General features: G+C 54.0%; 1 protein-coding gene across 1 annotated transcript in view; it reads right to left on the bottom strand.

The window, feature by feature from the left end:
• Positions 1 to 4,484: 4,484 nt before the first annotated feature.
• GPT2 (glutamic--pyruvic transaminase 2) overlaps positions 4,485 to 12,276 on the bottom strand; it is a 32,531-nt gene continuing 24,739 nt past the window's right edge. Inside the window, exons 7-11 of the mRNA XM_004371631.2 lie at positions 12,008 to 12,144; positions 8,626 to 8,800; positions 7,449 to 7,604; positions 6,070 to 6,182; positions 4,485 to 5,193 (exon numbers count right to left, since the gene is read on the bottom strand). Coding sequence (XP_004371688.1) covers positions 5,103 to 5,193; positions 6,070 to 6,182; positions 7,449 to 7,604; positions 8,626 to 8,800; positions 12,008 to 12,144 — 672 coding nt within the window. The 3' untranslated portion in view covers positions 4,485 to 5,102. The remainder of the gene's footprint in view (positions 5,194 to 6,069; positions 6,183 to 7,448; positions 7,605 to 8,625; positions 8,801 to 12,007; positions 12,145 to 12,276) is intronic.

Here is a 12,276-nt window from a genome sequence, read left to right as displayed (position 1 = left end):
TATGGAAGCCAATTTAAAGAACACTTTTTACAGCTGTAGTGTAACTAGACTCAGAAACTGTGGTTAAAAAAAAAAAGGCATCCCTGCTGGGCGGGGAAAAAAACTGACCTGTGTATTTTGGCTAAAAGAGTGCATTCAGAAGCATTCGGAAATGGTCCTCACTGCATCTAAACGTCATTTTCATATTGTGTCTGGCATAACTAGGGCATCTTCTTCCCTTGAATTTCAATATTTGTTGGACACGGCTCTGAACCGGAGATAATCGCAGAAAGTGCTTGACAAATGTAACCACTTGCCAGGAACTCTGCTAAGTTACACACACACATACGTGCGCACACACACGTGCACACACACATACACACACATACGTGCACACACACACACACACACATACTTTTTTCCCCATTTAATTCTCACAATTATCCTATCACCCTATGAGTGGGTATTATTAGCCCCATTTTACAGATGAGAACACTGGGGCTCAGTGAGGTCAAGTAGCTCAGCCAGGCTCCCAGAGCTGGTAAGTGCTGGAGCCAGAGCAAACACCGTGGGCTTCTCCACCCCGGTGTTCCATTTCAGCAACCTTCACGTGTACAATTTCATGACATTAATTATGCTCATCATGGTGTTCAACCACTCTTCTCTGTCCCCCAATTTTTCCATTACACATACTTCTGTTAAGCTCTGTACCACTGGGCGGCTAGAATTGTGAATGTTGAACTTGTTGGTGGCCATTACAGTGGTTGGCCGCCCAAGACAAGTCTGTAGGCTTCCTGAGTGCAGTGACCATGTCTTAGTAGCTTTTGACTCCCCATTCCCTAGAAGTCCCTGGCTCATACTGGGTCTTTATTGAACATTTGCTGATTGCTTTCTTGGTGTGATTACAGCAAACTCTATACCAGAAACAATTTCAAATAATAACCGTTTTTTCCAATCTTTATCTGTTTCGTAGTATCCATTTAGTATAATAAACTACCCCAAGTTTACTCCAAAAGGTGAGGAGGTCTATATGTTCCCGTGTGTTTGCATGTACGGCGAGGGAAGATAGAGTGTCTCCAGTCTGCTTGGTTATCAGCCAGCAATGACCCTCAACCCGCCTTGCACGCACTCCCCCCTCCATCCCCGCTCTAAAACCCTGTCTGTGGTGAACGAGCTTTGCTGGTGCAGCAGCACCTCCAACCCCCCTTTCTCTGGGGACCAGCTTCTCCTCCTCGCCAATGGTATGGCTCCAGTGGGCTAGCGATCTGAAAGCATCCTGTTCTCGTGGGTCACAGAGATTGGTTTCGGGAAGGACACACGGATCAAGGCAGCCAATCAGAGTCCTTCCTTGAGATTTTTCATTGTAGAGCTGGACCAGACAGGCCTTTATGTTTTAAGACAGCGAACACAAGAACCAAAGCCAGCTTCCCTCTAAGACTTCCCAGTTACACGAGGGAATAAATTCCTCTTTTCTGCTTACACCACTTTGAGTGGGTTTCTATCTCTTCCCACCTGTAAGAGTTCTAATTTTTTTCTTTCTCTATTTTCCAACTTTTCCTCAGTAAAGACATGGAAATTTTAGTTTGGAGAAAAAAACAAGTTTTTAATTCCAAAACCACACATTGAAACTAAAGCAACACAGAGTAAGATCTGGGAAGCCTAGAAAAAAGCAGTGCAACCCCTTGTAGAGGCAACTGCCCCTTTCTTCACTGGCTGCCCTGTGCTTCTCCAGCTTCCCCCACTGCATGCCACCCTCTATTTGTCATTGCTGTTGGGTGTCATCAAGTCAATTCCAACTCATAGCGACCCCATGGGACAGGGTAGAACTGCTCCATAGGGTTTTCTTGGCTATAATCTTTACGGAAGCAGACTGCTAGAGTTTTCTTCTGTGGCGCTGTTGGGTGGGTTCGAACTGCCAACCTTTAGGTTAGTCCAAAAAAAAAAAGAAAACAAACAAACTCTTGCTGTCAAGTGGATTCCAACTCACAGCAACCCTATAGGACAGAGTAGAACTGCCCCATGGGATTTCCAAGGCTGTAATCTTTACGGAAACAGAGTGCCATCTCTCTCTCCTGCAGAGCTGCTGGTGGGTTCAAACTGCCAGTCTTTCCGTTAACAGCTGAGTGCTTAACCACTGCACCACCAGAGTTCCTTTCTGCTCCACCAGGGACCCTAAATAAGCTGTTACTTTTTATTTTACTTATGCCAGAAAGCCAAGGTCTGTACTCATTTTAACAACATTTTATTTTGAAGACTCCCTTAAGTTTCCCCACCTCGAGTGAAAAAAAGCAGCTCAGGGTTCCTACGGTGGGCACCTAAGAAAAAATGAAAGCCGAGAAGCTGTGACTAGAGTTTACAGAATTGGGAAAAATGCTCATTATTGTTAGGGGTGTCCCTAGATGGTGTGAACCGTTAAGGCGCCTGCCTGCTAATTGAAAGACTGGAGGTTTGAGTCCAGCCAGAGGCGCCTTGGAAGAAAGGCCTGGTGATCTCCCTCTGAAAAATCAGCCATCGAAAACCCCATGGAGCACAGTTCTACTCTCAAACACATGGGGTCACCATGAGTCGGCACTGACTTGAGGGCAGCTGGGTTTTGGTGCTGTGCTAGGAACAAAAATTACAAGAACGAACAAACAGTACAATCGGTGATGCCCGCTGAACTTAAGCTACCGTGAAAGATAAACACAGCCACCATTGGGACACGTATTTGATTGTTTAGAAATTTCTTGCAGAGCTGTCATTAGGTACCTCTGTCAGGAGATGCCTGTGAGAATCCAGATTGGAAAAGGGGCACAGGCAGTCCTGTGTGTGCTCTTCGTGCAAGCTTCCACATCAGAACAGAACTGCCTGCCCGCCCTGAGGTGCGAGGCGATGGCGCCCGAGGTGAAGCGCAGCGCAGTGCTTCCCCGGCACCACCCAACCCACACCTGGACGAACGACAGAAAACGTCACAGGTGTGGATTCAAAGTGTGGCCCAAAACGACAGCCGGCTTTCTCTGGTGGCGCCCAGGCAGGAAAGGCACCGGCACAGAATCTGTACGTAGAAAGTCAAATCTGTCGAGATCACTGTTCCCGCCCGAGGTCGACCACTAGACGAGCTGACCTCTCATTTATTTATTTTAACGCAAATAAAGTGTATACGGCATCTTTAAAAAAATCATGTAAACGCTGCAAAATGTTTAGGGGTTATTTATAATCTGAAAACATTTATAAAAAACTATGGGACTTGTTAAGACTACAAAGACTAATCCCTCCTCTCCCCATAAAAAGCAATTGTTACAAAAATATAAAAAATAGACTAGCCTCTACCATTTAACCTTCCCTCTTACACAGAATATACTGAGTAACCGCTACCCTTCCTTAGCAAGGAGCCAGAAATTTCGTGACTCTAGAACACATCCTGGTTTATGCACCATGCAGCAAGCGCACGTGCAAATTTTCCAGTTTTTTAAGGAAAAGAAAGTTCCCAAACATTCGTTATTTGAGATGGTGGCTACTTTCTTCATAGAGATTGCAATGCTAGCGAGTCAAGAGAACTGGAAGTTTTCTATTGCATTCCCCTGCATGGACCCAGTGTGGAAATTCTAGCATCAAAGCTGCTTTCAAACCTCACTCCTTTAGCCGCTTCAGAGTTCTCTCTCCAGTTCCTTCAGTTCCATTTTGGGACTTGCTGGGTCCCCAGACCCTGAGCTGGCCTTGGCTTCTCTAACTGCTCACGGGGAGGGGGGATGGTAAGGCGGGAGGGCTCTCTGCAAAGGGGAAGAAGGTGCTAAGCCTGTTGCTACCCAGAGCCACTTCCTGGAGTCTGGTTTGCTAAGGCCAGGGAAGCTGCCGGCTTGGCCAGCTCCATGGCCTGGAGAGGGACACAGCGCTCAGAGTCTGGGAGGGGAGCCAGCAGCCAATGTGGCGAGAACACATGTCCTATCAGAACACTTCCATAAACTCTGAATGGGATCTACAGAAGCCAGGCTTCCAGGGACTTCGACCAATTAAACCTGTTGCCATCGATTCTGACTCATAGCGCCCCTATAGGACAGAGTAGAACTGCCCCGTAGGGTTTCCAAGGAGCAGCTTGTGGATTTGAACTGCTGACATTTTGGTTAGTAGCCGAGCTCTTAACCACTGTGCCACCAGGGTTCCTTTGACCAATTAAGAGCTAAGAAATGGGTTAAATCCAGTTTGAAACAATTTGAAAGACACTATTTTCAGTCTTTTGTTGTCCCTGCTGCTGCCAGAGGGGGGGAGGGGGGAATGTGCATAAAGGCTCAAAAAAGCCCAAGGACAGACCTGTCCCCAGGCAGAATCCCTCCACATAACGGGGCTATTTCTGGGCATGCACCCTGTGTCCAGAGAGACTTCTCAGATGGGAGTCCCAGCCTAAGCATGTCCCAGTGACCTTGACACCCCAAGCCCTCCGTGTGTGCAGGGTGTCCCCCACTGCTGCACAGCTCCAAAGTGGAGACAGCGTTCAGCTTGGAGGCTGGCTCACACCCACCCATCCCCTGCAGGACTTCTGAACTTGGCCTCAGCCCTAGTGCCGCCAGAGACCAGCCGGGCATCCTGTCCAGCCCGTATACCACTGCCCTCACCAGTCTCATCTGACACGGGCTGCCCGCCTCCAGCTCTGAATGGCGGACCCTGTCTGAGCCTCCAATGACTCCCAGGCTCCACTGGTCCAAGGACTAGGTTTTACACTGCTGAGGGCTTTATTTCCCAGATGACGCTGGTGAGTTTTGGATTGCCAGTCCTCACTGTGGTTGTCATATGTTACATTTTCCCAACACCTGCTGGTTGTCCCAGAACGGAGACACTTCACCCCATGCACCCTGGTTGCTGAAACCCTACATGGACCCCTAAAAGCCACAGCTGCTGAGCGAGTCTCCCTCCGCTTTGGTGGCATCAAAAAACAGGGCCGCTGAGACATGGCAAGTTAGTTCACGTTTGCTCAGAAGTGTCCCAACCACAAGGCACAAAGGAAGAAGTCTCCTGGGCAAAATGACATCGAGTGACCATTGACCTCCGTGAGGCCCGAGGCAGAGTCGCTGGGGGAGGCAGGCGGAGTGCGGCCGAGGTGGCCCCAGAAGGTGGGCCTCGAGTGAGGCCTCCTGGGCCCTGAGCGTTCCTCACGCGTACTTCTCCAGGAACTTCATGTGAAAGTCCTTCACCTTCTCCAAAACTGTCTTCAGCTTCTCTACCGGAGGCAGAATGGTCATTCTGTCAGGAAAGAGAACGGCGTCAGCCTGGACACAAGTTGTTCTGGAAAAAGGGCGAGGCATGGACCCAGCGGTTTGCTCTTCCGTTTATGGAGAGGAGACAAGGAGGTGTGGGAAGCTTCCTGAGGAGGGATGGAGCCCCTCATCCACTGCGATAGCTCCAGCCCCTGACCAGTGCCTGGCACTTGTTAAACCACTTGTAATGAGCTGAGGTGAGCCTGACTAAGGGTGGAAAGGCCAACCAGCCACAGCTAGTCTGTCTGGAGGACACTGTCCGCGACCTTGGGCTCCAGGTGCTGACTGAGCTTACCACGTTTCTTTTTTTAGCACCTGTTGCAGGGGACATCTGAGAGTGACGTGTGTGAAGAAGGTGCTGATGTGAACAGAAATGGCCACAGTGGAAGGTGCCCGGGTCAGGGGATCACCATTCCCGTCCATGCGGGGGCTGTCGGGACAAGGAGCCTTGGAGAAGGCGTCCCAGGACAGGGGTGGACCCCACTGCGTCAGACGCAGCAGCTCTGCAGGGTCGGGGGCCACCCTGCTGGGTGGTACAGTTGGGCTCTATGGGGCGCCCGCCACGTCCAGGCCCCGCTCTCGGCCCGTGCGTGCCGTGGGCTGCTGTCGTGGAATTCCAAAGGGACGGGAGAGAGGGGAACATGCTACCGAGACCATTTCCCACGGTGATGGGATGTGTGGGCCATCGGTGGCCTTGTGGGGAGACGGCCTCTGGGCAGAGGGTCTGGGCTCAGCCCAGAAGGGGCTGGGGTGGGCTCTCTCTGACGCCGGCCTGGTGCTCAGCGTTATGAGGCCCAAGTCTCCCAGGATACAGGAAGGACCGGCCCCCCGCCCCCGCCCAGGCAGGCAGAGGAACCCGGACCTGAAGTGGTGAGTGCCTTCTCTCTGCCCGAAGCCGCTGCCAGGCACGACACAGATGCCAGTCTCCTCGAGCAGCTTCATGCAGTAGAACATGTCCGGGGACATCTTATGGGCCTGCAGGAGCAGGGCAGAACTCAGGGTCCATTCGCTCCGGGGCGCAAACACACCATCACAAACTCCAAGTCAATATGATCTGCGTGGGAGGCTGTGTGTGCCCCGGCAGGGCTCCCCTCCCCGCCCCTTCCTGCGAGGACCCAGAAGCCACAGCTACAGCTGGCGCTGCCGGAAGCTGTGCAGGAACCAGATACCCGAAGGCTGCCTCGGGAGGCAAGGGCTGTGCCCTCTGCTCTTCCTCCTTTTGGCCCAGCCCAGCCAACAAGCACTGGCTCGTGGCCTCCCTACGCCCACCACGTAGTAGTCCAAAAACGAGGCCCTGACGTTTGTGCCTTTGGGGGCTCTCAGGGAACCCAGCTCCTCTGGGGTCCTGGTAGACAGTGCTTCTCACACACTGCTCTGCTTAACAGCTGCAAATGGTTAACACGCTAACCACAAGGTTGGAGGTTCGAGTCCACCCAGAGGCGCCTCGGAAGAAAGCCCTGACAATCTACTTACAAAAAATTAGCCATGGAAAACCTTATGGAGCCCAGTTCTACTCTGACACACATTAAGTCCCCAACACGCATCAGAGTCGACTCGATGGCACCTGGTGGGCGGTGGGGGGGGACCCTGTTCCATTCTCAGGCTCCAACACCAGGGATTCCCATTCAGGAGGCCTGGGGGGGAGCCCAGAGTTTTAATTATCACAAGGTATCCAGAGGGTCTGGGGATGGGGTGAGGATGACACTCTCAGAGACACCGCTCTCTAGCCCTTGCGTCTCAAAGTCTGTGGGGTCGGTGGCACCAACCGAAAACTTGCCGGAATGCAGAAATCTCAGGCCCCTCTGCAGACTTACTGAACTAGAGTCGGCATCTGAACAAGCCCCCACGTGAGTGACACGTGTGTTCGTGAGTGAGAAGCGCTGCTCTAGGACCCTGTGGCTGGAGGAGCTGCTTCCTGCTGCATGCCCAGCCCTGTGCAGCCCCGTCCCAACGAGGCGCCTCCCTGTGAAGCACCGGTGCTAACAGCCGCTCGGCACCACTCACCCGGGGCCCACCCCCCTGCCCGGTCACCACAGCACTTGAGGGCCTGCACCTGTGAGGGCCGTCGTCTTCATGCAGGAAGCACCCCTGGGCTGTAAACCCCACCTGGCCGTGGGGGTCCACAAAGTTCAGAGGCTCCAGGGCCAGCACCTCTGTGCCCCAAGGCAAGAAGCAACCCCCGACCCAGCATCCCCAGTGAGCCCAGAGAGAGCAGCCGGCCCCAGCCCGGCGGCCCCAGACCTGAGCTGCCTCCACGGCTTTGGCTGGGATGAAGATCCGAGGAAAGGCATACATCGCTCCCTGCAGGGGGTTGCAGTGGATTCCTGGGACTTGGTTAAACAGGTCTTCCGTCAGCTTCGCTTTTTTGGCCAGATTACCCAGGACAGACTCCTTCTCCTGAAGAGACAGAGAAAGCATGGGAGTTAGCGCCTCCGGACGACCAAGGACGGCCCCAACCATCGGCCACCGTCCCTCCCACAGCAAGGGCAGCTGCAGATTGGAGAAAGGCAGGTGTGTGTGGACGTGAGGGCAGCAGACAGGGAGGTGTGGCGAGATGTGTGTCCTCCTGAGGAAAGCCTTCCACACACGCTCAGCCCAGGCGGCGGCCCTGGGGCATGGGGCCCTTGAGTCCATGGGGCGTTCCAGGCCACAGGGTGGGTCTCGTGGATTCTCCTCTCTCACCGTGTCACTCCTGACAACAAGGACAACCAGCCGCCTGCCAGTCAGCTCTGAATGGACTTGGTCCTGGGTTTTCCCCTGTCTGTGCACAGGTCTTTTACAGAACACTCTAGAACCTGCTCAGACCCCTCCTTCTGGTGACATTTTAAGGGACCCTCAGTCTGTGGGGTGTGTGTAGGGCCCACACGACCCAGGCAGGATTGAACAGTTAGCGATGGTTCAGAGCTGGATGCATCCAAAGCTGGAGTGGAATTAGTCCAGGGCATTAGCAGGTACTGTCGGGAAAAGGTGTGAACCTGGAACAGCTGGGAGCCATCCTCTTGGTTCCGTGACCCATAATTTTTTTTTTTTGTTATTGTTGTTTAAACTAGTCAGAGTTGAGTTTTTGTCCCTTGTAATCACAAAGGTCCTGACTGGACCATGTCTAGCTGCGAGGGCTCTGGGTTTGGCCAGAGGCAGCACTGCGGCCTATAACTGACCCGGGGCCCACCGTTCACTTCCCCTCCTTTTAGTTCAGTAACAGGACTACCCCCTGCCCTCCAGAGTGTTAACACCGTCCCTCCGGGTGCTCCCAGGAAGAGGAACCGGAACTCCTACTGTAAACACAGCCCAGCACACCCTGGGACTTAACGTCCCCCTGGTACCAAGAGGAACATGTGCGCCCCCTGGAGGCCACACACCTAGGAGGCAGGCGTCCGGCCACCTGGAGAGGGCTGGCCACCGGGACCTGCAGACTCACCCTGCTGAACTGCTCGAAAGACTCCTCGCCTGGTACCGGGGGGTTCACGACAATGTCCATGGCGGCCTGCCCGGACACTGGTGGGCACAGACGCACCGAGAGCAGCTTCACCAGCTGGCCCTTGATCTCGGGGTGCAGGTTGATCACCTCCATGTAACCTCCTCTGTAGCCACACCTGGGGGGCGACGAGAGGGAGAGAGAACCCACCAGCTACAGAGCCTCAGCGAAGTGCAACCCAGCCAGCCAGAACCTCTGTAATCACCCCTACCCCCAACACCAGTGGCCACATGTGGCCAAGCGGGCAGCAGTGGAATGTACAAATCCCACACCACTTCCTAAGAGGAAACAGCATGCTCTCTCCTTCCGCTTTCCCTTTCCCCACTTCCTGAGGAACGGAGACACTGGCAGAGACCTTAGCTGGAGATAGACACCTGTGTTGAGATGACGGCCCCAGTCCCAGACTGACCTCATGGAGAGCCTGCCGGACTGTCCCAACCTTTGGACTGATACCAGAGACACACACGTCCCCTTAGTCCGAGCCACTGCATTTTTGGACCTCTTTGTTACAGCAGCTGATCCCAAACCCTGACTATACACTAGCCCTGCTCCTAAGGTGGGCCCGTGGATCAGGCCCGGCCACTGAATGCGCCGCACCCCGTGCAGGCTCCGGGGTGGGCACGTGCTTCACTGGTGCCACAGCGTCCGCCTGAGGGCTTCTGCTGAAACAGCTTCTGCTGCCTGAAAACAAAGCCCAAAGGGAAGCTGAGCTGAGACACGGAACGGGGCAAAGAAAGCAGAAACAGCATCCCGTGGACATTCTGAAGTCCTGGACTCTAAGCCTATCCCCCTGGACTTTTCACCAATATGGATTTTTTTAAAAAATGCCTCTTTAGTGTAAGGCAGTTCAAGTTGAGTTTCTCTTACTTAATAGCCAAAAGAGGAGCCCTGGTGGCGCAGTGGTTAAAGGCTACAGTGAGCTACGGCCGCTAACCAAAAGGTCGGCAGTTCAAATCCACCAGCTGCTCCCTGGAAACCCCAAGGGGCAGTTCTACTCTGACCTGTAGGGTCACTATGAGTCGGAATTTACTTGACGGTAACGGGGATAGCTAAAAAGAATCCTAATGAACAGAGTCAAATCACATGGACATAAGCTGAGGTCAGGCAGTGAGTTACAAAAAAATCTTGTTTCAGAAGCAAATCACGTCCATAGCCACAGCATCTAGAGCTACACCTCCTTCTCTGACTGTGACTGCAGAGACAGCCTCCCGTTCGCTCCTCGGCGGGACTGTGTGAGCGGGAAGACAAACGGTGGCACCTCGGAAGGGCTTCCCGTAACAAAGGGTAAAGTGATCAGGAGCAGGAGGCGAGGGGCACCAACATCCGGGGCGCCGACCGTCACATCAATCATAGGGTGGAGAGGTGGGCAGGTGTGTGATAAACACGCTTGTGTTTGAAAAAGGAGTTAAAGAGAACATTTTTGTTCAGGAAAAGAGGAAGGGAGCACACGGAAGTCCAGCAAGCAGCCAGCACTGCTGCCGGGGAGACCAGAATGGTCGGCACAAACGACCTCCGCCACATCAAGTGAAGCCAAGAAGTCTGGTAACCACGCCAAAGGGGGCAGCTCCCTCAGCTGGGCCTAAATATTTCTTCAAGCTTTGCAGACACAGTGGCCTTCAGCATAACAATGAGAACCCTCCCCGTCTGACGCCTGGTACAGAGAAGACATTACAGATGTGCTACCTCTTCCATGAACACCTGGCCATAACAGCCCACAGAACGCTGAGGAACAAATGCCTTCATCTGCTGAACTCTCTCGCCTTTGCTGGTTCCTCCACATCTCCTCCAAACTCGGAACAGTGGGGGGTGCAGGGCCCAGTCCTCAGCCCCCGTCTCTGTCTATACTTACCCCCAGGTGGAGGGCTCTAACTACCCACTTAAATGTTGACCTCTCCCCATTCCAAACTTCCAGCCGATGCCAGCCCCGGCCTGCAGACTCACATGTCCATCTGTCTGGACGATGAAGAGACATTGTAAGCTAACGTGTCCAAAACCAAGCTCCTGGTTATCGCCCAAACCTGCTTCACCCACAGCCTTTCGCAGCTCAGATGATGACGACTCCGGCCGTCTAGTTGCTGGAACAAAACACTGGGGATTCAGCCTTGACTCCTCTCACCCGCGCATTGTTTCCATCGGCGACTCCTGTCAGCTCCACTTTAAACACAGCCAGGATCCAACACCTTCTCACCGCTTGTACCCTGTCCACGGTGTTGTCATCTCGCCTGAAGCTATCACACAGCTGAAGTCCCTGATCCTGCCGTCACCACACACGAATCAGAGCGAGTCTATTAGAACAGTCACGGGGGACACCTTCTCTCCTCAGAACCCTCCAATGCGTCCCTTCTCACTCGGAGCAAAAAGTAGAAACTTACCTAAGGGGCCCTGGGGACCTGGCCTCCTGTTACGTCTCTGCTCTACACTTCTGCCACTTTCCCCTCCCTCACTCCCATCCAGTCAGGCCTCTCTGCTGCTTCTCACACACGCAGGGTTGCTTCCACCTCAGGGCCTTTGTGCATGCTGTTCCCTCTGCCAGGAATGCCCTTCCCCAGATACCGCCCAGCTCCCTCCCTCCCTCCCTGTCCGGTCTTAGCTCAAAAGTCAGCTTGTCAGCAGCGGGGCTGTGCTGTCTAAGCCTGCGGCCCCACCTCCATCTCCTCCCTGATTAGTTGCCTCCATCTGACACGTGACGTCACCCATCTGTCTGCTGCCTCTCTCTCCACACAGAACACAGGCCCCATGAAGGCAGGGATTGTATGGCCTGTTCACTGCCGTATCCTCGGCGCAGAAATCCCTACTCAACTCACGGCAGGCGCGCAATGAATCAGCTAGAGAAGTGAGCACAAGCCTGAAGCAGACTCTTTGGCCCCTGAGGTCACCAGCACTAAGGCGGCTTTGCACAGAGCTTGGCCCATCGGCCTGATGGCACTTGTTTGTCTGTGCAGCCTGCCCTTCCTGGCGGCTCGAGCACCAGGTGATGTCACAGAAGTGACACGGCTGGCAGGAAACACTAGTGTCGGAAGTGGCTGTGGGGTCCTGCTTCACTTTCATCATTCACCTGTAGTTTTGTTTCTTTCGAGAAAGGCCTTACTTTACTCGAGCCCCTGACAGGGACTGCTCTAACACCACCGGCTCCCCTCTTGGGGAGATGTGGCCTGTCCTCTCCCGCTTCTTGGATCAGCAGAAGCAACGGGAAGGGCAGCCTTCTCTCCTGCCCAACGATGGCGGGGCAGGCGGAGGGGCGGGCCGTGAGCAGAGAGCAGCTCTGGGATTGGGCTGGCCCCAGGACACAGGGAGGCCGCAGGAGGGAGGCGAGCGGTCCACATACTCGCCCATGTAGCCCTTGGAGGTGGAGTGGAACGAGGCCAGCTCCACGTTGCTGGAGTACTCAGGCCCCATCTCGTAAAGCACCTTCTTGAAGGAGTGGAATCTGCAGTCCGGAGAGTACACATTGTCCTGGTACACCTGTGGGCAAGACACACCAGTCACCTCCAGTTCTTCTCGAGGGGCTGCTGCCCCCTGGAGGGAGGGCACCATGCGCAGGGGGGCAGCCCCCACACACCAGCCAGTCACCTCAAGTTCTCCCCGAGGGGCTGC

Source organism: Trichechus manatus, unplaced genomic scaffold (assembly GCF_000243295.1).
Source record: "Trichechus manatus latirostris isolate Lorelei unplaced genomic scaffold, TriManLat1.0 scaffold00014, whole genome shotgun sequence".
NCBI lineage: Eukaryota > Metazoa > Chordata > Mammalia > Sirenia > Trichechidae > Trichechus > Trichechus manatus.
Note: the sequence above shows the minus strand (reverse complement) of the source record. Positions and strands in the feature narration are given on the sequence as shown.